This window comes from Aptenodytes patagonicus, chromosome 3, assembly GCF_965638725.1.
Source record: "Aptenodytes patagonicus chromosome 3, bAptPat1.pri.cur, whole genome shotgun sequence".
NCBI classification, from domain to species: domain Eukaryota; kingdom Metazoa; phylum Chordata; class Aves; order Sphenisciformes; family Spheniscidae; genus Aptenodytes; species Aptenodytes patagonicus.
This window is the reverse complement of record NC_134951.1, coordinates 113,634,442-113,661,440: the sequence shown is the minus strand read 5'-3', so window position 1 is coordinate 113,661,440 and position 26,999 is coordinate 113,634,442. Positions and strand designations below refer to the sequence as shown.

Genomic DNA, 26,999 nt, shown 5'->3' with positions numbered 1-26,999 from the left:
CGCCGCCGCGCCGGGCTCCGCGCCGCGCCGCCCCATGCCCGCGCCCCCCGCCGGGGGCCGCCCGCCTCCCGCCGCGCCCGCCGCGCCGCGCACCGGATGATGCCCCCGCGGGGGGCGGCGGGCTCCTGCCGCCGGCGGCGCCTGGCGCCCCTCAACGAGGACAACGGGCGGTTCCTGCTGCTGGCCGCCCTCATCGCGGCGTACCTGAGCGCCGGCGCCACCGTCTTCTCGGCCCTCGAGAGCCCGTCGGAGGCGGCGGCGCAGCTCCGCTGGAACCGGACCCTCCACAACTTCAGCCGCATCTTCAACATCAGCCTGCCGGAGCTGCGCGCCTTCCTGCGGAGCTACGAGGCTGCCATGGCCGCGGGCATCCGCGTCGACGCCCTGCGGCCCCGCTGGGACTTCCCCGGCGCCTTTTACTTCGTGGGCACCGTCGTCTCCACCATAGGTGAGCGCCGCCCCGACGGCCCCGCGGCGGAGGCGCCCGCCCGGGGGATGCTGAGGCCGCGGCCCCGGGGCGGTCGTTATAGCGACCAAAGTTTGGGGAGAGGCGCCGCCGCGTCGCCATGGAAACCGGGGGCCTTGCAGCCGGGGGGCGGGGGGGGGGGGGGTGTCCGGGTCCCTGTCCCCCCTCACCCCCCACCCCGGGGGGTCGCGGTCCCGCCGCTCGCCCTGCGGTCCCGCCCGCCCCGGTGCACGGAGCCGGCGACCGGCGCGGGGGTCCGCTCCGCAGCGCTCCGGCTCCCGCTGGGGCCGCAGGACCGCTGACCGTCGCGGCAGGCGGTGCCCCGGGCCGGCCGCGGCGGGAGCCGCGTCCCTCCCCGGCAAACTTTTGCTGCCGGTTGTGCGGTTGCGTGGTTGGGCTTCGACCGGCCCGGAGGAGCGAGAGGGGCCGATCGCCCTCCGAACGGCCCTGCCCGCTCCCCTGCCCGCGGCGGGATGCGCCTGATGGTCGAATGGCTCGTTACCGGGAGAGGCGGCGCGGGGGCTGATAGGCAGCGGGCTGCTGAAGATGCTGAGCGATAGCCAGGCTTTCGCGGTGCCTGACCGCTGAACTTGATACTGGTCTTAACTGCTGGCAAAGTTAAGATGCGTATGTGAATAAAGACATAAGCTACACGAAGCCGTATTGTCTTCTAGCCGTACCATAATATACATTCTCAGTACCTCGCTGGCTACAGCTGACTGCGGTTACTCATATCCAATAGGTGTTTAGGAAGAGCAGCACTTTATGAGCAAATGGTGAGTTTTGGGGGGAGGAATTTTTTTTACTCTGAAATTACCATTTTTTACTCTTAAAATTTTTTACTCTAAAAGCACCACTAAGAACTGTCGTGTGGGAGATTTACCTGAAGTAAAGCTGGGCTGTCTGCTGCTTGTATTGTAGGAGTATTGCTTGAGAAGTCCTGTCCCTGTGGACACAAGATCTTACCGATTTTCTCTCTCTGCCAGTTTTTAAGTTTTGTAACAAGCCAATTGTCTTGGGGCTTCCGACATAAATGTCATGCTTTCCCTTTATTAGAGAGGAAGAAACGCACAGCTCATTATTGCACTTGCATTCATTAGGTTCGGAAAATGTTTTATCAATAGTGACTAATCTGTATAATGGAGTCGTGATGGTGACTACAGCAATGTTGTCAAGTATTGTTACTTTTTGCATTGAATAATTCAGTTAACTTTTCCTTTTCAAGTACATTCAATAGTCCAGTCATTAAAACACCATTTTAATTAAGCGTTAGGCCTTCTTCAGCACAAGAGCATATATATTTAAGAGATCATTATGACTGACCTGAATGGATGGACAAAAAAAGTCAGTATATTAACAAACCCACTCTTTCCTTTACACCTACTGTAGCAAACAGAGAAATCTTCAGGTGATGTGTAAACGCAGATCCATTCACTTCTCCACCAACCCTGGCTTCTCCTCTCTGTGGTTACTGAAATGTAAAATGTTTCCTCTTCATGTGCAAGCATTTGTCTGCATCTCCACTTCATCGGCCTGTCTGCAGTCATTTGTAGCTGGGCAGAGGGAATGAGAAACTCAGCAGGGTTTTTTGGCAATCTTGACAGGTGTAAATGGCTGAACCAAGAATTTGTTTCTCATATTCCTGTAGTGCAACCTAGGGCACTGCTCGCTCTTTATAGCAAATAACGTCTACACCTCTCACATGCGAGATGGAGGCTGAAAATTGTTTTTCCCAAGCTACAACAGAGGCCAGATTCTGCCAAGCATTCCCCTGAGCAGTACCTTCTCTTGGCCTACTACCTGCTAGTACTTCTGGATTACTTACAGTACTTAGTGTCAGTTCAGCGAGCCTGCTGTAGAGCAAGGTTTTGCTCCGGGTGAGGAGGTGCAGCAGAAGGTGGCTCGAAGTGAAGCTGAGTTGTGCCTTTGGGCACAGCGAAGGCCATGGCTGAGCCGGGGGTGCTGAGCTGGACAGCCCCGGCAGGAGTAGTGTCTCCTGGAGTACCGGTGTCCCGAGGCTGTTGCACCCCATCCCGGCAGAGCTTTTACCAGCTACATGTACAGCTCCTGCAGAAGAAGAGGAACTGCTGCCTCACCTCACCTCACCTCACCGCTTCTCACTCGCCTCTTCCAGCTGCTGCAGCTTGTAGAGAGGCAAAGCCCTCAGTGAGCTCAGCAGCTTCTCCATGGGCAAGGTTTCTTCCACCACACAGTTGTATTCAGTTATTATTGGTGGCTGTGTTTGCCCAGCAAAAGCAAAAAAAGCCCAGCAGATTAACTAGTTGTCTGCTAAAACCCAAAAGCTGTACTCATAATGTAACGTGCACAAGGCTTTCTCACTCACAGTCGCAGCATGGGAGAAACCAAATGGTAGACATCAAAATGTCACCTGGGGGAGCAGTTCCAGAGCCATTCTTTCATGGTCCCTTTGTTCCATCCCAGCCAGCTCATTTCTGTACCTACCTACCTGGAGTACCTTTGATTCCACTATCAGCTCAAACACCGTATTATCCTGGTTCAGAGCAATTTCATTTGCCTTGGTGTCACAGTTCATTGACAAGGAGAATGCTGTCTTTACTCAACCTCGCCAAGAACTACCAGACATCTAGAGTCAAAACAGCTTGCCTTCCTCAACAACTTCATCAGTTACATGTGTCAAAGCAACTTTATTACTCCAGCTAAACACACTCCTATCCTAGCGATGCATGGGAAAGCTTTCTTGCTCACTGCTTAACAAACAGCAAGTAGACGCCGTGTCTGTCAAGGGTAACGCACCCACGGGTTACTCAGCCTCTTATCTGTAGAGGATTCCAACTTACAGAAAACTCACTGGGTCTTTTCAAGTCCTCACTCCACTCTCACTGGTTTTAATAAAACTACTAAATCCTTCATATGTAGGCATGGAAATACAGTCACCCAGGGACAGGGCTGCAAGTTTTCCCGAGGTTTGTGTAAGCTGAACAGAGGGAGGGAGACTCCAATTCTTCATCCTTCTGTGAACGCAAGGGTTAGGCACAGTCGGGCTTGGAGAAAACTGCTCCATCCACCCTCCTTGAGCAGGGCCTTTGCAGAGCTGAGCAGCTCCCCTTCGTTAGGTGCTTTGTCTCCTGTACTTACTTGGCTGCAGTTCTGCGTCTTCCCTAATTACACACGGACGCAGTCAAACCCTCTGGGTAAGAAACATGTTAGTGGGGTCTTTAAGAAATGGGAGAGAGAGTTAAAATGACGTTAAGTCTAATCTTAAAGCGTTTTCCTGAATAGCCCACAAAGCGAGTGGCTTACCATCCATAAAACACCCTCTTGATAGCACTCTGGGCATTCATTTTTTTATTATTGCATTGTTTGTGGTTGAATAATGAAATGTTGAGTCTATTTTTTATTAGACACATCTCAATTTTCAGAGCTATGTAAGAAGATTCTTTGGTCTAATTTCTGATTGCTTGCTGTCAGTCTACACCATTTATTCAGTCATTATTTTGCACTCCAAAAGGTATTTTCTCATAGGCATTTATTATTATTTTTGTACTGATTTCTTTAAGAAGCAGCTAGGTGAAATTTATTCTTGATTCATTGGTCTAACTGGCAGTAGACTTTGTTTTTCAGTTGAGGTTTTTTCCTTCCTTCCCCAAATACAAATCACAAATAGTTCCCAGCACTTTGTTAAGGATTGAAAGCAAAGCATAACTCAGACCAGTTTTCTTCCTGGTGAAATGTTGCAGAGTACAGCATCATCAGTCATAGCTTTCCCCATATCCTAGTAGCACAGATTCATTCTGCCTAGCACATAAGGCAACTCTGGGATGCCTGAAGCTCTCGATTTCTGACTCAGTCCATGAGTCTAGACTCTCTATCCAGATTTTTTTCCTCTCTTAAATGTTAGAATAAACATTAGGTACCTACATATTAAAACATATTGAGATATCAACTTACTACTAGATTTGGATTTCAAGCTTCTTACATGTAAGTACACATTTCAAAATCTTTTGGAAAATCAAGTGATACAATTGCTTTATAGAAATCCATACCAGGCACTAAAAAATGAGGCCAAAAGAAGTAGTCCAATACATAAAGGTGATTTTTCAGCGTAATATTTTTTAAAAGTGCCCTTACTGTGGATGGATTGTTTTGGGATGGAGCATGTGTGGGTTATAGGTGCTTTGAGAAGGGAAGAAATCATAGAATCATAGAATCATAGAATAGAATAGAATAGTTTGGGTTGGAAGGGACCTCTAAAGGTCATCTAGTCCAACCCCCCTGCCGTGGACAGGGACATCTTCCACTAGATCAGGTTGCTCAGAGCCCCGTCCAGCCTGACCTGGAATGTTTCCAGGGATGGGGCAGCCACCACCTCTCTGGGCAACCTGTGCCAGTGTTTCACCACCCTCAGTGCAAAAAATTTCTTCCTTATATCTAGTCTGAATCTACCCCCCTTTAGTTTAAAGCCATTCCCCCTTGTCCTGCCACAACAGGCCCTGCTAAAAAGTTTGCCGCCATCTTCTTTATAAGCCCCCTTTAAGTACTGATAGGCTGCAAGAAGGTCTCCCCAGAGCCTTCTCTTCTCTAGGCTGAACAACCCCAACTCTCTCAGCCTTTCTTCACAGGAGAGGTGTTCCATCCCCCTCATCATTTTTGTGGCCCTCTTCTGGACCCGCTCCAACAGGTCCATGTCTTTCTTATGCTGAGGGCTCCAGAGCTGGACGCAGTACTCCAGGTGGGGTCTCACCAGAGCAGAGTAGAGGGGCAGAATCACCTCCCTCGACCTGCTGGCCACGCTGCTTTTGATGCAGCCCAGGATACGATTGGCCTTCTGGGCTGCGAGCACACATTGCTGGCTCATGTCCAGCTTTTCATCCACCAGTACCCCCAGGTCCTTCTCAGCAGGGCTGCTCTCAATCCCTTCATCCCCCAGCCTGTATTGATACCGGGGGTTGCCCTGACCCAGGTGCAGGACCCTGCACTTGGCCTTGTTAAACCTCATGAGGTTCACACGGGCCCACTTCTCGAGCTTGTCCAGGTCCCTCTGGATGGCATCCCGTCCCTCTGGCGTGTCGACTGCACCACTCAGCTTGGTGTCATCTGCAAACTTGCTGAGGGTGCACTCGATCCCACTGTCTATGTCATTGATGAAGATATTAAACAGTACTGGTCCCAATATGGACCCCTGTGAGATGCCACTCGTCACCAGTCTCCATCTGGACATTGAGCCGTTGACCACTACCCTCTGGATGCAACCATCTAACCAATTCCTCACCCACCGAACAGTCCACCCATCAAATCCATACCTCTCCAGCTTAGAGAGAAGGATGTTGTGGGGGACCATGTCAAAGGCCTTACAGAGGTCCAGACAGACGCCATCTGTAGCCCTTCCCGTGTCCACTGATGTAGTCACTCCATCATAGAAAGCCACCAGGTTAGTCAGGCAGGACTTGCCCTTGGTGAAGCCATGCTGGCTGTCTCAAATCACCTCCCTGTCCTCCATGTGCCTTAGCACAGCTTCCAGGAGGATCTGTTCCATGATGTTCCCAGGCACAGAGGTGAGGCTGACTGGCCTGTAGTTCCCTGGGTCTTCCTTTTTTCCCTTTTTCAAAATGGGGGTTATGTTTCCCCTTTTCCAGTCAGTGGGAACTTCATTGGACTGCCACGACTTCTCAAATACGATGGATAGTGGCTCAGCAACTTCATCCATCAGTTCCTTCAGGACCTGCGGATGGACCTCATCGGGTCCCATGGACTTGTGCACCTTCAGGTGCCTTAGATGGTCTCGAACCTGATCTTCTCCCACAGTGGGTGGCTATTCATTCTCCCAGTCCCTGCCTTTGCCTTCTGCAGCTTGGGCGGTGTGGCTCGAGCACTTGCTGGTGAAGACCGAGGCAAAAAAGTCATTAAGTACCTCCGCCTTCTCCGTGTCCCAGGTAACCAGGTCTCCCATTTTGTTCTCGAGAGGGCCCACATTTTCCCTTGTCTTCCTTTTATCCCCGATGTACCTATAGAATCTTTTCTTGTTGCCCTTGACGTCCCTGGCCAGATTTAATTCTATCAGGGCTTTAGCTTTCCTAACCTGATCCCTGGCTGCTCGGACAATTTCTCTGTATTCCTCCCAGGCTACCCGTCCTTGCTTCCACCCTCTGTAGGCTTCCTTTTTGTGTTTGAGTTTGTCCAGGACCTCCTTGTTCATCCATGCAGGCTTCCTGGCGTTTTTGCCTGACTTCCTCTTTGTTGGGATGCATCGCTCCTGAGCTTGAAGGAGGTGATCCTTGAATATTACCCAGCTTTCTTGGGCCCCCTCTTCCCTCCAGGACTTTGTCCCATGGCACTCTACCAAGCAGATCCCTGAAGAGGCCAAAGTCTGCTCTCCTGAAGTCCAGGGTAGTGAGCTTGCTGTGCGCCCTCCTCGGTGCCCTAAGGATCTTGAACTCCACCATTTCGTGGTCACTGCAGCCCAGGCTGCCCTTGAGCTTCACATTCCCCACCAGCCCCTCCTTGTTGGTGAGAACAAGGTCCAGCATAGCACCTCTCCTCGTTGGCTCCTCTACCACTTGGAGAAGGAAGTCATCATCGACACATTCCAGGAACCTCCTGGATTGCTTATGCCCTGCTGTGTTGTCCCTCCAAGAGATGTCCGGGTGGTTGAAGTCCCCCATGAGGACCAGGGCTTGTGAGCGTGAGGCTGCTCCTATCTGTCTATAGAGGGCCTCATCCGCCCGGTCTTCCTGGTCAGGTGGCCTGTAGCAGACCCCCACTATAATGTCACCTGTCCCCGCCTTCCCTTTAATCCTGACCCATAAGCTCTGGGTCAGCTCCTCATCCATCCCCAGGCAGAGCTCCATGCACTCCAGCTGGTCATTGACATAGAGGGCGACACCCCCTCCTCGTCTCCCCTGCCTGTCCTTCCCAAAGAGCCTGTATCCCTCCATCCCAACACTCGAATCACAGGAGCCATCCCACCACATCTCTGTGATGCCAGTAAGGTCGTAGCCCTGCAGGCGTGCGCACATCTCTAACTCCTCTTGTTTATTCCCCATGCTACGTGCGTTTGCATAGAGGCATTTAAGTTGGCCCCCTGATGAAGCTGTCTTACTGGCTGGAGTTCCTTTGTGCTGCTCTTCAGGCGCTCTCCTGCTGACCTGTGTTCCTTCTCCAGGCTCTGGGCATCTATTGCTGGCACTGGCATCATCATGCAAAGGTCTTCCCTCTGTACATCTGTGCAATCGTTACAGGTGTTTAGGGCACGGTGTATAGGTGTGAGCCAGACTATTCATCTTTTTCTTATCCCTGACGTATCCTGTTAAATGACTCAGTGTTCCTGTGGACTGACAGCTCCATCCAAAGGGATGGGGCATGCTCTTCTCTGCTGTCATCTCAAAGAGATAAGGCACAGCCCTGCGGTGAGATAGGCTTTGAACCCACACGAAGAGAGGCCATATAATGAGAGACGTAATGTTTGGTATTTTCTACCAGCTAACTAGCTGGCAGCTGCTCTCTCCTTGCTTAGGATGTCGGCTGGGTTAGACCCGCTTCTCTCTGGATCCTCTGTAGGGACCCAGCATACCCAGCACATCATCTCTGCTTGTGCTCCACAACCTAGGCACCATAACCACTCACTTCTGAAATCTCCTCTGGCTCTGTGTGTGTCTTTTGAGAAAATCTGGAGGTCCAGATGTGCTGAAGGCGATAATTCAATGGAAGTGGTATGCAAAAGGCAGTCAGACAGCTCAGCAAGTGCATGGTCAGACGTTGGACTGCACTGCTAGGAGCCAGGCCAAGAGCAGGCACTTCGCATGGTAATTTGGCAAGAAATTCCACAAATAACCGAGTTGGTCTGAAGGCTTTAAGGGGAAAATATATTTGCCCTGTCTTCTTCATTGATGTATTTCAGGATATGAATTTGAGCTGCAGCTGGGGTAGGTTCTGACTCTCTGCTCTCTGTGAATGCAATTTCACTGTCTATACGGCCAGTGCAAACCAAAAGGTGACAGTCAAACCAGAGTGTGCACCTGATCAGCATCAGTGTTACGTTTTCTCAGGGCTCTGCAATTCTCTGAGGCTTGTACAGGCAGCTTTTGCAGAGGGTTCAAATTAGGGGGCAGTTGCCTCCAGAGTTGACCTTCTTGAAGTCAAAAAAAACAACAGACAAAAACCTAATGAGAGAGCAGTTGGGAGAGCAAGCAGTATTATTAAGCTGCAGAGTCAGGTTATTTTTCTTTGCCAGCCTATGTGCTGTCTGCAGCCAGTATGAGGGTGTGTTTCAGCTTGGTCTGCTGTGGCCAGATCTGATTCCTTAGGTGTGTGTGATGTTGTCGTGGTTTAATCTCAGTCAGCAACTAAGCACCACGCAGCCGCTCGCTCACTCCCCCCCGGTGGGATGGGGGAGAGAATCGGAAGGGTAAAAGTGAGAAAAACTCGTGGGTTGAGATAAAGACAGTTTAATAGGGAAAGCAAAAGCCCTGCACGCAAGCAAAGCAAAACAAGGAATTCATTCCCTACTTCCCATCGGCAGGCAGGTGTTCAGCCATCTCCAGGAAAGCAGGGCTCCATGATGCATAATGGTTACTTGGGAAGACAAACACCATCACTCCAAACGTCCCCCCATTCCTTCTTCTTTCCCCAGCTTTATATACTGAGCATGACGTCCCATGGTATGGAATATCCCTTTGGCCAGTTTGAGTCAGCTGTCCTGGCTGTGCCCCCTCCCAGCTTCTTGTGCACCTCCAGCCTTCTCAGTCGGTAGAGCATGGGAAGCTGAAAAGTCCTTGGCTAGTGTAAGCACTACCTAGCAACAACTAAAACATCGGTGCGTTATCAACATTGTTCTCACCCTAAATCCAAAACACAGCACTGTACCAGCTACTAGGAAGGAAATTAACTCTATCCCTGCCGAAACCAGGACAGATGTTTTGATCAATGTGCCGGTGGATATCTGAAAGTTCTTTTCTCACCTTGGTAGTCTCGATAAACGGAGAGCAAGAGGCTCAGAGGTCAGCAAGTCAATGGTCAGCATATTTCTGTGGAGAGAAGTGATCCTACAGTGATTTTCCTCAGATGAAGACCTGGCACCATAGCAATGTTTTCTACTTGCTGTAGCTTCATGGGAGTATTAAATTCTTTGGGTACCACTGATGGGGATTTCCTAAATGTGTGGGCATAGGTTGGGTGCTCAGAGCAGGAAAGTAATCGAAACCACAGCTTGCCTTCTTGTAGTTGAGAGCAACAACAGAAAGCTTTACTTGGAGTACATCCACGTAATTACACAGGTGACGAGGTGTCCCCACTGAAGGGTCGTGATGAAATAATTTTGATCCTAAATTTGTTGGGTTTTTATTCTAGAAAGCAGGAGGGGGGAACCCCAGTACTTTAAATAAAGCCCTTTTTAAAAGAAAAAACATTTTTGAAAATATTATTTTAATCAGACTCAGTACTGCTTAGGGTTTACCTGCCCCTGTAGTTTTGCCAGACCCAGGAAGTACAACTGTTACTGTGCTTTGGTTATCTAAACTGAGTGATTTCTACAGAGCATATCACCTCAGATTACTTAATCTAAGCGTTTCAGAGGTTTCTTAAATATTAAACCCTATCTATGAAACGCTACGTTTCAAAACACTAACATCAGTACAATGGAGATTTATTTGTTGTTTTATGGCTGGAGACGTTAAGCCAGGGGATGACCAAATTGCACTTCTTTTCGCTGTGGGTCTGGACTTTGGGGTGCTCAGCTGGAGCACTGAAACCTGGGGTCTCCGAACTGAATGTTGAGTGCCGCAGCATCTCAGAGCAGTCACCCAAAAACCAAAGCCTGTCTATAAGATCAGGGAATAAAGAATTTGCCTGGCATCACATGAGATACGGTCCTGCATCTCAGAAGTCAGGGGAAGTTTTATATTGACTTACTGTGTGCTGGTTCAGGTTCGAAACAAAGACAAACTGGAGTTCATCATCAAGGATTCTCCATTTTTGCAGCCTGTAGGGTCCCTCTAGCTCAGGTAATTGAAGGAACAGTGTCTACTTAGTGGGTACATACCTCCCGCGTAGCACAACATTCAGTTTGGTCTTCAGTGATATTCCTGCTGGGCAGCAAATACCTGTATTTCAGTTCCCTAGGCATTTACAAGAGCCTGTAAATGTGAGGTGTGATTACAAACCAAACGTTGGTGGGCCAAAATACCGCTTTGACAGCTCTCCATCCGCGGAGGTGACAGGCGTGGCTCCAGCCAGGCGGTCCGTATTACTAAGCAACCTCCCTGTAAACCAATTACCGCGCCTGTAATAGCAGTGAGGGATCATAATTACTGGGCTTATCAGCTGCCCTGTTTGCTGTGGGCTCGTAATTCCAAATCCTGCCTGAAACCCTACGGGCTGTGTTCCCATGGAGCCCAGCCAGTCCCTAGCCTCTGCCGTCCCCCTTTGCTCTCCTAGGGATATTCCCCCTTTCCTTCTCTTACAGCTTATCTAACGCTCCCTGGTCACCTGCCTTTCCCAGGCACTCTTAATTTCTGCTGCCTCCCTCCCAGTCAGCACGCCCTCCTCTACTGATGATTTGTTTGCTTGATTAAATTTTGAATATTTGTTTCACGTCTTTGCAGTCTTTCAAGTTAATAACTACCAAAGAAGTCAGAAGTAAAGCTTTACAGTTTCCTTCTGCTCCTAATCACACCTGTCCCTCTTCTCTAGTGTTAATCCTGCTATTGACCCTCTTTTCTTTTTTCAGTCTAAATCTTTCTCCCTTCTCCAGTTGTCTTCAGTTTGACACAGATCATATACACTTCATAATTTTTTCTCACTTTTACTGATGGGTCATCTTTGCAAGCACAGTCTTGCTTTTCTGTGAACTTTAATTGCTCTTCATCGTGGAGAGAAGAGGAAAACAATTATAGGCTAGATTTATTGGCAATTAACTTCATGTAACAATATCCACTCCTGGTGGTGTGCTGGAAAATACAATGTAATTTCTTTATTTTAATGAATGCAGTATTACCTTATCTTTGCAGCTATTGAAGTCAATGAGAATTTTACTTCTTGCCATAATAGCATCAGGCTTAAAGGAACAGAAAACCAACATGGAACATTTCATCTGCAATTTTTGGTATGAATACAGCCTGATATTAGTGGAAACACAGCCTGTACCCATGATCCATATAAGCCTTGCTTACCTTTATCAAAAGAGACAATTTTCATAGTGTGTCAGCACCAAGTGCATATCTGAGTGCATTTTGGGAGAAGGTAGGCAAGGACAATGATTAGGGTTCACGCTGGTAAACATTTGAAAAATGAAAGTCCTCCTGAGGACAATAAATCTTAGAAGTGATAATAAAACCTTTTGTGAATAGAAGCACTTAAGTAACAAACAGAATTATAACCTAAGGGGCAATTGCATAGCAATCCAGACAAATCAAATATGTTTAATTTTATAGCTCCTCAATAGCCTGCTTCTGCTGAAGTTATTGACGGGTGGCACACCTAGCTATAGACATCGGAAGGTTTCAATGCAAACTCTCTTGAATCAAACCAAGAGCAGCACAATGAAAATTAAATCTAATTGCATGAGAAGAGGCAAAGCATTAGCAGCCTTTTCAAGTAATTAAAGCTTTGGAGTGCAATAAGATAAGAAATTGAACGGCTTGATGTTAAAGTATGGGATTACTTACATGGGTGAGGCACTGCTATTGCTCATGTTTAAAAATCCGTAGTAAGTGCTCCTTACTCATTGATGAAAAAAGTGATAATACCTTGATAACAAATATAGCCCCACAGTGATTCCTCAATGAACTTTAAACTCTCTGAGCTTGTACCACTGCAGCTTCTTCCCCTTTAGAAATGATGGGCCAAATGTTCACATTCTTCTCAAGTTTTAGGCAGGCAAATTTAATCAAGGCAGAAACAGCAATTAGGAGAAATTTGCCCACATGAGAACTGGATGAGAAACTAGTTCAGTAAATTTCAATTAAAGGAAAACTGGGTGGAATCCTTTTGGTTATTCATTATTGAATATTCTGTCATCTCTTTGCTCAGACTGAGTATTGTGCAAGCAATATATTTATCTCATGATGATAAATAAAAAATACAATGTCACTTGTGCTCAATGTGTATGAAGTTGAGTCTACTTTAAGCCTTTGATGATGGAAATGACTGAGGTGTAAAGATCTTCAATCCAAATGGTGATGTTAATGGGGAGTGGGGGGAAAAACTTGTGTGATAAAATAGTTTGTCCATTTACAAAAACTGCTACTGGCAGAGCTGCAAGGACCGGGAAAATCTCGGATAAAATCAAAAGCTCAAAATGATCTTGACAAAGTGGCAAAGTTGTTCAGTATTATTAAATTTAAAAGTAGTCAAGGGAAATGCATACTAAGGAAGAAAGAGTTAAATGCCGAAATAGAAAAGGAGAAATAACTGGTTAGTCAGCAGTCCTGTCACCCTATATTTCTATTACAGTTACTTAAAATTAGGTCTTTGTGTCTTCGTGAATGAATTAGAAGAGCTGCCTGAGCTAAAAGATGCTTAAGAATTAGCTGCTTTTCTTTCAGCTGGAACTTTTTGAAATAAGGGACTCAGGAAGGCATATTTAAACCATTAAAAAGTTGAGGTAGATTGGTCAGGTTTTTTTCATTAAATCATAATGGTAGAAGTTTGCACAGAAATTCAGGAAAAAATGGCCAAACAGTGCAAAAGATTTTGCCCTGTATGTTTAGGTCCTTTTTGTCCTACAGGTCCATCTTTATAGCCTGACTCTTTGTAAAGCAGAAGAGCTGAGATAGCTATCAAGAAATAGATGTTCTCTGAATACCTGCACAAACACCAATGGCAGAAAAAAATGCTGCAAGTCTATTGTTTTATCCAGTCAAAAGATAAGCCAGTTATTTAACCAGTTGACAGCCTTTCCCATCTGTAAGGCTTAGAAAGCCCAGGAGCGACATCTTGTTTTATCAGACTTCTCATGTGGAAAAAATATGACGTATACCCAAGATCACTTGCGAAATTCAGATAATGCTATTTCTTAGCCTGAAAGGAGAAGTATCGTGAGATGTACTGGCACTGGAGTGGCAGTACACGTGCAAGTATTCTTTTGAAGCCCATAATGTCTCAAGAATATAACAGAATTTGGATGCCATTATTCTTTTTTCCTTGCAGTTCAGAAAAAAAATTTTGCACAACCTTGGGTCTACTCAGGCATCTGAAACGCGACTGGAAGTTTCAATAAACAGCAAAAGCAGGTGTGAATCTTAATGTTTGAAACACTCCATTTGAAATGACAAGGCATAAGCTTTTTCTTGTTAGGGTGTTGCTTAGATACACAATTATCCACACAAAAAACTTTCTCAAAAACATAGGAAAGTAAGAGTGGAAGCAGCTTTAAAGGATGAAAAATTACGATTGCAAGAGAAATCAACTTTTGAAACAACGTTCACCTGGAATCATGTCATCAGCTACATGAAGACTGTAGGAAGGTCAGAGAAGGTGGCAGTGTATAGTTTCAGATAGTGGACACATCTCAAGAGAGAGGAGGAATTGGCCACTCTTGGACTGGATATGCCTTCATGTATATCCACAGTTACTGAGACAGACTTTGTGTGTTTCTTGGTTATCATGCTTTTGTTTTCTGCAGATTTTTGAAAATATACTCTAAATTCAGAGAAGTTTCCTCTGCCTGATAGTGTCTCAGAAACCTGTGTTTTAGCTGAGGCTTGGCAGTGCAGTAAGCCAAGGCAGATGCTTCTGGCCACAACCTCAAATGTGAGCAAGGGTTTGATACAGCCCTGACAGCTGTCAGGGCAGGATTTTGAAGACCATTAGCCTCTAGAGCAAGGAAGTCTTTTTCCACAGTAATATAACTTAAACAACCACGGAGCTTGTGGGCTATATTTTTCCATTATTAACACCACCACCATTTCAGAAAAGATTATAGCAAAATGGTTTTCACCCAGCTGTTACGATAAGGAAAGAAAACAAACCAAAGATAGGACACTCTGATCATCAGGTGTGGAGACAGCCGCGAGAAGCAGCTCTGGACTAGCTTAGGTCAATTCACAAGGAGATAGGCTGCAACCAAAAGAAAGAGCATCCTGCTTTCATCCCTTTTTTCTGGATGCAAAGTTTTCCTTTGTAAGGTGCTTTAGCGCTAATTTAGCCAACACTAACTCGTATTCTTTCCTTTTTAACAAGCTATTAGAGCACCCCAGCTGTGCCAAGGGATAGAGTGACTGACAAAACAAGAGGGGGTTTAGTATCATCTTGCTTAAGATTTGCCCAAGAAAGGTAGCATAAAATGAAGAAAATAGTTTCAGTCTTGATTTTTATGACTGTAAAGCTCCAAGAGTTTAGCAGAGAAGAAGATTATATTATTTGTAAGAGCAATAAAATGCGAAGCACTGGAAGAAAGTTTATTTATGAACAATATGTTAATGGAGAAATTAAGGAAGACTGTCACACCACAGGGCACCTCCATCCCTTTAAGATGAGAGTCAGCAAGAATAATGCCAGCTTGTAGGTCCTGACTTTCTTTTTCTGTGTGCAGTTTGAATTCATACTCCTCTGATTTTCATATTTCTCTGAACTTCATTCTCCATCGTCTCCTTTTAGGAGAGGGCCCCTGCCCCTCATTAGAAACTGTGTCCTGATGCAATATGATTAACCAGAAAACCCAAACATAAGCTTGCCAAAGATTTCCAGCCTCAAGCCCATGACCCCCCCACATGTGTTCCCTCTTCAGGGGGGCTGCTTAGCAAGACCTCGGGCCAAGACCTGGCGACGCTGGTGGCTTGGCATAAGTCAGTCCCCGTTTGCTTGTACAAGGTGCACAGAGGAGCAGCCAGCCCCAGCCAGAGAACTGTAAAAACTGATTTAGAGACACTTCTGCTTCTTTCTTGTCTTGGTTCTGCGCCAAAGCAGCTTGGCCAGACCAGATGATCAGCCGCCTTCTGTATTTATTGGGCTACGTGTTTACAATAATGGCATTTAGTAGTGAGCAAGGGTGGGTTTTTTTGGTTAGTCTTTGGTATGCAGTTTCTTCTCATGCTGTACACAGAAAGGGCAACATGCAGTACAACTCAGAAAAAAAAGCTTGCCTACTTCGGGTAAATGAATAGAGCAAGAGTACTGCTGCTGCTGCTGAAGCTGAAGCCCCAGCGTTTCTCTTTTTAAGAGTCATTTATCACTCAAATTTACAAAAGTTAGGCCACTTGAGCTGATAAATGTGCCTGCTGAGTACTCACTAGAAATTGAAGATCTTTCTTGGAAAGCTCAACTAGAAGGTGTCAGCATAGAAAAACATACTTGGGAAACGCTGTGAGGAGGAGAAGGTAAACATACACAAGCAGCCAGGTTTTGAGGAGGTTATTCCTCTCCCCTTTCCTGGGGGATCTTAGGGGGGGTACCCCTAATGCCTTAGACCCCTGTCAAGGTGGTAACACTTGAGTTTTCTGAGAAGAAACCTCACCCGTATTCCTCTCAGGTCTGGCATATCCTTCACCCTAAACATGTTGTTCCATCTCTGTCACACAGGACACCTTCTCTGTAGGACATGGTGTCCTCTCGTCACCTGCCTGCTGACGTGGCCAGGTATCAGCCACACACGGCAGCACCTCCACATGCGAGTACCCTGCATGCGGGGTCAGGCTTCATATTCCCATCTTCAGGGGACTTCACGAGACAGAGGTTTCCTTGCAGCTTCTTAGCCCCCAACTGGCTATCCTGTCCCCCTGCTACCAGAGGAGATCCTTCACCACCACCTCCCCTCCAAAATTTCCTCTCCAGAGCACCCAAGACCCCTCTTCAACCCGAGGATCACAGCCACCAGCGCCTCTGGTTACCTCCACAGCCCTCTCCATCACACCGCTCCCCGCTGCAGGTGCCTCCTGCCCTGTCCCCACGGGGCAGCCCCTCATGGCATCCCACTGCTCTCCAGGGATGCCCGTGGGAGCACGAACCCATGAGCAGAAATCACAGGTTGCCAGAGGAGCCAGGGAGTCCGGGCATCCCTGGCCTGATGGAGCTGCCCTGCTGCCTCCCAGCCCTGGGCACAAGGCGCCGCTGCCCAGCCCTGTCTCTCATCCTCACCCGAGTCACTTTTTGGCATAATTTTAGGTTTGTCTTTGTCATTCACCTCTACAGAAAAATATTGGTACCTCTTGGTCTCTTTTTATACCCTTCACATGCACTTGGTAGCTAACAGCTATTTATTAGCTTTAGCTTTTATTTATTGTCATGGTTGCCAATTTAATCACTTCTTTTTGTCAAGGAAGCCTAGGTTATTTTAGGCTGACAATTCTATTAACTTTTAAAAACCAATGTACTTTAAAGAGGAATGAAAATGTGGCCATGACCTTTCAGGCTGCGGTTTAAATCACAGCCAGCAGAGAAACGCTAAGGGTGATTGATTCTGGTGTTCACTGATGTTATGCGTAGCAGCATTCGTGACAACCGATAACCTGATCACAGCTGTGTATAAACAGAATAAAATTGGTACTGTGGAAAGCCTTTAATAATTGCCTGCAGCTTCTTGAAACTCCTTAATGTTCAATTAATCATCTCCTGCCTTTGTTCTGCCAGTGTGGCTCCTTTTGAGTAGCAGTTGTCTCAAACACCTGACTAATATTTCACCGGTGGAGATGTAACAAGGAGCAACAGTAGTGGCCTGGATGGTTTTTAACTACGTTCATCAAGTTTATCATGGTGCTCTTTCAGGTCACAGAATAGACTGGGCATCTTTTCCCACAGTCTCTGGTGAACTGGGTGCATGTATGCACATTTTTATGTACTGAACAGCCATAGGAGTTAGGGAAAAAAAAGCCCTGGTTTAGCCCACCCTCGTTCACAAAGCAAATTTACAGGACCCCTGACCATCTATTTACTGTAGGCTTTGGGGAGAACAAGTCCATGTTAAAAGAATGTTATTAAAATTACAAAAAAGTTAGGAAATGCCAGAAACAGCCTGCTTATTCAGCTTGAAGTGGTATATATATTGCCAAGGATAGATAGATAGATAGATAGACAGACAGACAGACAGACAGACAGATAGATAGATAGATTGATAATGGGAGTCAGTCCTTAGTTACATAGTCACTTAGTATTTTCTCCATGGGATATCTGCTCCAGTACATGCGTCACCAAGGACTGCAAGCTTGTGCACGATACAGGTTAGACCAGCCCTAAAAACCGCAGTGGTATCTCATGTCTTCAGACTTAGCGTGGGTCTAACTTAGTGTTTTAATGCACACAGTGCTGGACAGCCCACTACCGTTCAGGAGCTCTGTTTCCAGATAGTAATCTAAATAAGATCAAATGTGATTGTACAGCAACTGTGATATTAAAGGCTCTGGCAATGGAAAAGCTCTAAAAAAATTTACTGTTTGAGCCCAAAGGCAGGTATTTTAATAAAGCAGGCTGACAAAGATGTTAAAGGGAAAGTAAGTTTTTCATTTGTAGTCTGAAAATGCAAAGCCAGGTGGAAGAACTGCCTCATAGTATTCTCACTCCTTGGGTAAAAGCACTGGATGCAGCAGAAGTTTTCCATCTGCGGCAGTTTTGTCGGCTCTGAGCTGTGACCCTGTATCCAAGGCAACTGTTTCTGGATGTTAGGTGGTAAGAAGCTATAGAATAAATGAGAGGTAGCTGCGAAATATATAGGTATGACTCTATCGGGGCGATAATGATGAAATGCTAACAGGTGGAAAAGGGGTTGAAGGGAGCACCAGAATCCAAATACGGAATTTTAGTCTCAAAATTCAGAATATGATAACGTCTTCCTTGATGCAGTATACATGTTTGTCAATAAAGACCAACCAAGACTATGGAAAGCCATGAACTAAAGCAAGTGTGGAACAGACATGAAACAAAATTAGTTGCTCTTAGTTTATCTGCCTGTGTTCTGTAACCCACATCTCACGGGGACCGGCCCTGTAAGAGCTTAGTCTTTATGCTGCAAGAACTTCTTTCCCTTCGGAAGCAGCATTCTCTTTATAGGGGTTTTTTTTTTGTTTATTTCTGAGAAATCATTTGTTTAAAAAGTTATATTCAACAATTTTAGTTTCTTTTGATTCCTTTAAATATAACTGCATTATTAAGAGGTGATGGAGGTGATGCTACTCTCATGATCAACACTCTGGGATTTAAAATGATTGCTCAATTGTGCTGACTTGCTGTGTGAGCCAAGTCCCATGGCAGGATGCCTCTATAAGAAGAGCTGAGGGCCTGGCTGAAAGAAGCAGGGACACACGATGCCATGGTAAAGGCTGGAAGACTTTCTTGTGCTTGGTTTTCAAGGTGACCAAAACTTTCCTCCATCTCTGGTTAAATACATCTTTACTGGAAAACTGCCACCCCCTTTAATCTATATAGTAGACTACAAGGTAGTCGCCAAACCGATTGGCCTGAGAGAAGAGCTCACAGGTACTAAAGCCGCTATTCCTTCTTGTTTTCTGGCACCAACCATCTCTTTTACCCGTAGGAAAATGGGTAAAAGAAAAGTAAGGAAGAGCAATGGGAAGCATATCACAAGGCACGTAAGTCTTCACAAATTTGTCCAGTTGCACTACCTCTTGAATCCATCACCAGCTTAAGTAAATTAAAAGTCCAGATGAGCGGAATAGTAACCACAAAACCTATTATGCAAGTCAGGATGAGGGACTCATTAATTGCCAGCACTTACCCGTGAGAGGCTGCTGAAGGATAAGTGTTATCTGAGTGTTTTTATCAACTTCGCTCTACTAATTCTGTTTGTTTGGGGAGAAGAAGTATCAAACAGCTGAAATTAATGCTGCCATAGAGCTTGTATCTGAAGCGGTGGGTCAGAGTGGGGCAGAATTAGCATGAGGGAGGTTGAAATATTGGTTCTGGGCCACACAAAATCAACCCCAAGGTGCCCGTACAATATATGTCGGGGCCATGAAAAATGCAAAGCACCGTTGTGCTTCTTTCCTTTTACTGTCTCAGAAGCACAGGCAGTTCTGGATGAATTCATTTCACCCAGGCATCATGATGTACTTAGCCTTGAGCAGGGGCTGAGTTCAGGCGTGTTGTACAGAACACAGGACTAACCCCCTGTGGTCCAGGTGGTACTGACGGGACAAACACAGCTAGCAAAGGAAGACCCTGTACGAAGAGTACACGAGCGCACTTCTATCTGCTAGCTGTTGACCTGAAGTTACCATGTCTGCCTGGTCTTACTTTTTGCCTGTTTTATGTAAGTCTTGGCACTCTCGTTGCCGTGATGGGTCCTTTCACCTTGCATAGCTACCTACTGAATTTTGGTAACGTTATGCTTCAGAAGATATTGCTTAAACAAACCGCACCAAAAATATAAAACTTCACCACCTCTCATGAATGATCACCAGAAAATACTAAAAAGCTTCCGAACACTTACAACTTGATCCAAACTGTCACTATCTCTTTTTTTTTTTTTTTTAATTAATAAATGTGTCTAGCCATATGTGTGACAATAAACCCATTTATTTTGATGGTGGTGTTCACATGCTTGCTGTGAAGCACATATTTAAATGCTTTGCTGACAAGGCATGGGCGAACAGATGCCTTCTCCATAATGAGCTGGCTGGGTATCCCTAGCTGGCAACCGCAACAGGCTCCCTGGCTTCTTCTGGGGACCAGACACTAGTGGATATTCATCATCAAATGAGAAGGGTCCTGCAAGCAGCCAGCCTGACCCAGATAACAGCTTCACCCCAGAGAGGAGGAGGAACTGAGAGGAGCTTCCCATTCCCTCGTGTTAAGCCTGGGACCCCAAGGCAGGCTTTGTGAGATCTGCTGAAAGGTGGTCTTTTAGCACGACAGAATGGAGAGACCGTGGGTCCAGAAAACAGAATCTAATAACTCTTTGGTAATTTTTTATTTTCTGGTAATACTGTGCAAGTTTTTCACTGTCTTTTACAGAAAAGACTGTTTCTACGGTGAAGATACTGATGATGCAGTACAGTCCGAATTGCTGTCAAACAGCTGTTTCCAAGCATGCCAAATCTGTTGTGAAAGTAGGACCACCTCTTTCCTCGTGCACCTTCATGTCATTGAAAAGATATTTCCAAGTTTACTTGTCACAAGCATTTACATTCTTTTATCAACAAATGCGAAATTCTGTATCAATGAAGTATGAACGGAGCACAAATAAATTACCCAGAAAAATACAGCCATTACAAAAATAAATCAATAGATTTCAAGCAGCAGCCTCAACTCATTATACATAGGGAATATCTTCCTGTTGCTGTTTAAAGGTGCGTCATGATAATAAACTGGATTTAATGATTTCATTATGCTCTATGCTAAAAGCAGCTCCTTTTTCTTTGCAAACTTTGATTGATGTGGTCTGATGTTGATACTTACCTCCCCGAATACGTTACTTGCTCAGCATTTTCATGGAACAATAAGGTAAAGAAATTTTAGCATGTGGATTTTTCACAAACCGTTAATTTAGATTAGATGTAGTTAGTTATTCATGGGACATGAGCAGTTACCTCAATCCCATCAGTATGCTTTCTGACTGAACCACTGAGCATTTTTACAGGGAAGAAGAGCAGAACAAGGGCAATGCCTGCAGAATTAAGTTTCAGAAGAATCTTCCTGAGATAGCATGTGAAACATATGTAATTCTTTTTCATAAAGTAACTGGTATCAGCAAATAACATGGAGCAAACTTACTGTATTTATTTGCATGCAAATTTAAGACCACTTTTGCTGTTATTTAAGCATCTATAGCTACAAGGCATTACTGCTTATATATAAAATTATGTGTATGAATAATGTCAGAAGACAATTCTTGTACAGAAGAGGTGAATTAATATTGCTGCTGGATCTTTCCAGAGTTTGTATACTCCAATTTTTCTATTTAACTGTGTGGCAGTGTTTTTCCCTGCTGTAATTATCAGCCTGCAAGACCCTAGTGCTCCCAGTCTGCCAGGTGGCTCTGTAGCAGGGATATCTCGCTGATCACTTAAAACAGGGCCATGGCTTTTACTTCCTTCTGTGATTATATCAGGTGGGCTAGTTGCAGTTGGGATTTGGTTAAGACTTTAAAGTGCTGTTATTTTTAAAACAATATTCCATCTTTGGGAGGTGAGGGTTTTTTTCTGTTACACATACAACCTGAAACCTTCCATCTTTTCAGTGGGAGTGGTACTATCAGCCCTCGATAACAATAGCGTTACGCTGGGTTGCAGCTTGTCAATAGAGAGCTTAAACTTTCCATCAGGCCACACTGGCACACGCACGTGGGAGCAGGGAAATGGCCTCTTCACCTCGTCTCATCTCGAGGTGGTTTGGGCTCAGGAATGCTTCCACCTGCATTTACAGAGTGGTGTTTCTCTGTTAATATCATCTTTCATCTCTGCGAGGATGTTTTGCTCTCTCTTGAGTTTTGGTCATCTCGTTGAGCTTTCTGGTGCCTTCTTCATTCTTTACAGAACTCGGTTTCCTGTTGGCCTAAACTGACTTAGAGGTAGCACTCCTTCTTTTGTCCAGTGAGATGGGAGCTTTGTTAAGTTACATACATCCTGAGCTTACGCATGAAAAACCATGTCATTAACATTACTCATTTATCTCCACACCTTAGGTTTCGGGATGACCACACCAGCAACCGTGGCTGGAAAAGTGTTCCTCATCGTTTATGGCCTTTTTGGGTGTGCCGGGACTATCCTTTTCTTCAACCTCTTCTTGGAGCGCATTATCTCTCTCCTGGCATTTATCATGAAGGCGTGCCATGAGAGACAGCTGCGAAGAAGTGGTCTCCTACCTCCTAACTTCCGAAGGGGGCCAGCTATGTCGGGGGTGGGCAGCCTTGTGGGATGGAAGCCGTCCGTTTACCACGTGATGCTGATTCTGGGAATTTTTGCTATTACCCTTTCCTGCTGCGCCTCTGCAATGTACACAGCGGTGGAAGGATGGAACTACATTGACTCCTTGTACTATTGCTTTGTCACCTTCAGCACCATCGGCTTTGGAGATTTGGTAAGCAGCCAAAATGCTGTGTACCAAAATCAGGGATTATACAGATTTGGAAACTTCATATTTATATTAATGGGGGTATGTTGCATATACTCTCTTTTTAATGTCATCTCAATCGTAATCAAGCAAGTTTTGAACTGGGTGTTGAAAAAATTCGAATGCAGATGTTGCCCAAAGTGCCATAAATCAAGTGCCCGCCTCGGACGTCGTAACGCCATCACCCCAGGAGCCCGCCTACGTCGACGTAACATCTCAATGGACGCTGATGGACAGTACGACAGCGACACCGAGGGGAGGAGGCTCTCTGGAGAGATGATCTCCATGAGGGAGCTCACGGCATCGAATAAAGTATCCCTGGCCATTTTGCAAAAGCAGTTGTCCGAGACAGCCAACGGCTACCCGAGGAACGTTTGTATCAATACAAGACAAAACGGTTTCTCCGCAGGGGTGGGTGCTCTAGCCATCATGAACAACCGCTTGGCAGAAACAAGTGATTCTAGGTAGAGTTTTTGAAATTCCTTTTGTTTCTTTAATAAAAATAAAATGGTGATTAGGGTGGAATTATCACTGTAAACTACTGGAAAGTTTTAACTTCAGAGACAGCCTTGGTATTCATTGGGCGTTCAGCATTTTAGTTTCTGGGGGTTTTATAAGTCTTCTCTGATATGCAGTAACATCTTTACCGTAATGTTATAATTTTCCCCAAAGAAGTTTTTTGGAAGAGACTTGGATGTCTTTGATGCAGAATCTGATGCAATTATAGAAGAATGGTTTGCATGGTTACGGTGGTGTCAAAACCAACATGTTCTTCAGAACATAGCCTGAACCCAAACTCTGGGTTAAAATGCATAAAATGGGCAAGTTCGGCTCCAGATTCAAACTTGGGGTTGATAAGGTTTGGCTAAACGAGTATCTCACCGTTTGTTGGAGTCTGGATCTGGCTCTGAACTTTGTACTCAACTCTCTTCAGCAATTCCTCATAGCAGGCCTGTATATAACATACACGTAGGTGACTGCAGTTACACCAGCTTTAGGGTAACTGTGCTTCACTTGATTAATCCTACTGACTTCAATGGTAGAGGATCAAATGGGCTGAATTCCCCTGACTATAAATGTTGGGTTTTAGCCAGTCTTGTCTGAAACGCTACCTGCTACCTAACTCTTAAAAGTCAGGGGGTTATCAAGAACCGTGTTAAAACGTGCAAAACTATTCCTACCTGCTGAATTACTGAAAACAGGCAATTGTCAACTTCGGTACTGACTTCATTTAATGCAAGAGAAGCCAGTACGCACCTCTGGTGTCAAATGTTTGCATCACCACTGAAATACTTATTTCATTACTTTTACATGAAAATAAGTAGCTAAAATGAATGTAGGCTCTCTGTTGTCCTAAATTTGCATCTTTTACTTCTGCAGTATTGTTGCAGAGATTCACGCAAATGGTTTCTTTGCAGTTCTTTGTTCTGTACTTGTTTCCCACAAATCCGATTGTGAAGGTTATACAGAAGAGCATTGCTTTGGAGCTCCCCCAGAAACTAGCTTCTCTCAAAACATTGGTACTAAGTCATAAATTGGCCTAAGGCTGTTGCTACTGTCTTAAGTCATATTTAACCTGCGCTAGCCCAAACCACTGAAGAACCGGAAGCATCTTCAAGCGAACCTGGTCTGAGTGTCTAGTTCAGCATGACAAATGGGTGCATAGGAATTACTGCAAATCTCTTTCAGAAATATGTGCAAAGCTCTGGATCATTTCTCTAAATTCTCTATACTATGCCGCTCCGTTAATGCTGTGAAGGTAATAAAAAGGCTTCTGCTGATTCCAGCAAGAAATATAACTTAAGCGTGAAGTCTGAGAAGCCACAATGGTCAGCTCTTGAAAACAACTTGGGTAATTATAGGCAAGATCATGAGTACTAGGTTGATTGCTGAATAAATGGAAAAAGCTGATGAAAACAAACTAGGAATATTAGAAATGTTTGAAAATATTTCCATGAAGTTTCATATAGATATTTTACTCTGTTGTTTATTTACTTTACTTTGTTTTGGATGGGTTTGAGGTATCCATCAGTTTGCTTTCCTTTAAATTTGTAGTAGTGCAAACTGTTTTGGAATTTAAACTCAGAAAACTAACTTTTAATTTGAGGTTTTGCACACTTGAGCCTGCCAAGTGTCACACTGCCAGCTGAAGTATGGCAGCGATTGTATCTTTTGCCTGAAGGAGAAGGAACCAGAGCAGCAGATAAACCATCACACGTGGATCTGTATCATACTATAAACGTAGTCACAGCTTTTATTAAGATGTGTTTGGCCCGAAACACTCAATGTTTGTGTTCTCATACTTAAGAGTACGTGGTATGGCAGAGACCGCATTCAAGAGGCATTCATCTGGCAAGGAGCTTCCCTGGTGGCAGAGAGACGCCCCCAAGGTCCATGTGTCCATGTGCCTGTCTGTCTGTGCACTCCATCTCACATGCTACGTTTGAGTGGCCCTTTGAAGAAGCAGGCAGAGGTCAAAGTGTTTGGTGATGCTATTTTGAAGCCCACTGAAGGATAAATTTAAGCAGGATGTGTAGGGGCAGGTCGTGGTCTGGGGAAGACTCAAAGACCGACTGCAAGGACCCAGTTCAGGAAGGCGACTTCCAGAGCTGCAGGGACCATTTTTGGAAACGGCAGAGGCAGGGAACCAAACGAATAAAAATCTGTTCTTTTCCCTCGGGATTACCCCCAGGGGTAAATCTCTTTAACTGTGATGATTTATGTGTTTATTAAGAGTGTGTATGGGGCGCTGCTCTCTTCTTGCAGCTAGACCTCTCTTAGGGTTGTGTCTTGGTACATTTGCCATCACAGGGACTATTACTCATTAGAACAGACCCCGCTGTGTGAAGTGCTGCCTAAATCGAGGCAGACGGGCTGTGTCCCAAAGGTCTTGAGTTTGAATAAATAGGATCCCAAACCACAGCAGAATTACTTAGGTTTATCATTTTACTCATAAAAACATGTTTAAATGCATTAACATTCTGTGAGCTCAAGAACTATATTTTTATGATAACAAATTTGCAAATTAAGGGGTTTTATTTTTTCAGTAAGTTGTTTTTAAAGGATAAATATTACAACTGTGATTAGGGACCTGTTTAAATGTTTGTAAATTGTTTTCAAACTACCTATTCCTGCCTGGGAAATACAGTGAAGTAATACGAAATTGTACATACCTCCTCTGCTATTTCTGTACTTTTTCTGAGTCCAGTCAAAGGCAGACACGCAGTCTGTTGTAACATGATTTAAAAGTTTCTGAGTCTTTTTGGTACCATTGGTCACAGTGGTGCCATTGCAGGACCCTTTGCAGTTCCTATTGACTTCAGGGGGAGTTGGATTGGCTCCCAGAGCTGGGTTCCCCAAGAGATTTGGGCATCTGATTGCTACTCTATGCATGTAGGTCTAATGTTTCTTTACTCCCAAGATCCTTGATAAACTCCATTCTGCTTCTCCTTAGCCTCAGAGGCATATGAAGTGCATGCCCAGTTTTCTGCCAGTGCCCCTATTTCTTGCAGCGCACATATCCCCAGAAGCTGACACAACTCAACCACAGGGACCCCCAGCTTGTATCTAAGCCCCTTAAAAATCCCCAACCCCATCTGGCTCAGCAAGGCCAGTTTAGGAGAGGGTTCAGAGCACGATTACTGAACTGGGTCTCACAAGGAGTGGCCTTACAGTTCCCTCATACTCAGCAGCTGAAGTATTTTTCAAGGACGCATGAAAACCAAGCTCCAAATCTCTACTCTTCTGCCTGCTAGCGCTACCTGGGCACCCATCACCCGTGTTGCATGAGTACATGAGCCAAGAGGACACAGGAGATTTGAAATCTGTCTTTCCTAGTCCTTCCTGCGCTTTCTTTAGCTTTTTTTATAACAACTTCTCTTTAAACTTGCCAGACTTGGGTACCTAACTCCTCTCTTTTTTTGTGCATGGTCCAACTCGGGATTCCCCAGGGCAGCCTGCTCCTTTTGTGAATTAAACCCTAAACGTGAACCAGTTGCACCAAGTGCAATTCCTCCTGGTATTTCATTTTCACAGAAAAAGCAGATACCTGCAATATCCGGACACAGGCTGAAGCACAAGAAATCAGAAGGAAACTGAAGGAACAGAGTGGGACAGTGAAAGCACACTGCACTAGATTGCACTTTCTTTTCAGGTAACTTGGGAGTTGTATTACATTCTTGAAATGTTTTTCTTTTCCAGGTTTTATTTTTGGACAGCCTTGAAAGAATGCGATTAACTTAGGATTTAAAAGTTCATCTTCCCTGGTAGAACCCCCTCTGTACCACCCTGCAAAACAGCAGCAGTGACTCCTAGCTGGCACAGACCCAGACATCCCAGTTGCCTGCTGAGCAGCTGTACAGGCAGCACAGACGGGAGCTCAGACCCGTGTCCCAAACTGGTCTTTTGCTGTCTGAGCCTAAGAAGAGCATTCAGGAGCAGCAGAGAGCTACAGGACTTGGGACTTCTCTGTGAGACAGTCCCTAGGGAGAGCAATGATTGCACAGGCGTGAGTTGCTCAGACCTCCAGCACGAAAGGAGGAGATACCGCGTTCACCTGGCC

The 26,999-nt window shown here is 45.4% G+C and overlaps 1 protein-coding gene across 1 annotated transcript; it reads left to right on the top strand.

The window, feature by feature from the left end:
* Positions 1–96: 96 nt before the first annotated feature.
* On the top strand, positions 97–26,996 carry KCNK12 (potassium two pore domain channel subfamily K member 12). The gene is made up of 2 exons (XM_076334733.1): positions 97–448; positions 22,011–26,996. Exons 1-2 carry the CDS (start codon positions 97–99, stop codon positions 22,904–22,906), a joined length of 1,248 nt encoding a protein of 415 aa, XP_076190848.1. The 3' UTR covers positions 22,907–26,996.
* The last annotated feature ends 3 nt before the right edge of the window (positions 26,997–26,999 follow it).

Coding starts and splice junctions, on each gene's coding strand:
- KCNK12 (XM_076334733.1), top strand. CDS start 97: ATGATGCCCCCGCGGGGGGCGGCGGGCTCCTGCCGCCGGCGGCGCCTG. Junction 449..22,010: donor CACCGTCGTCTCCACCATAG/GTGAGCGCCGCC, acceptor TCCACACCTTAG/GTTTCGGGATGACCACACCA.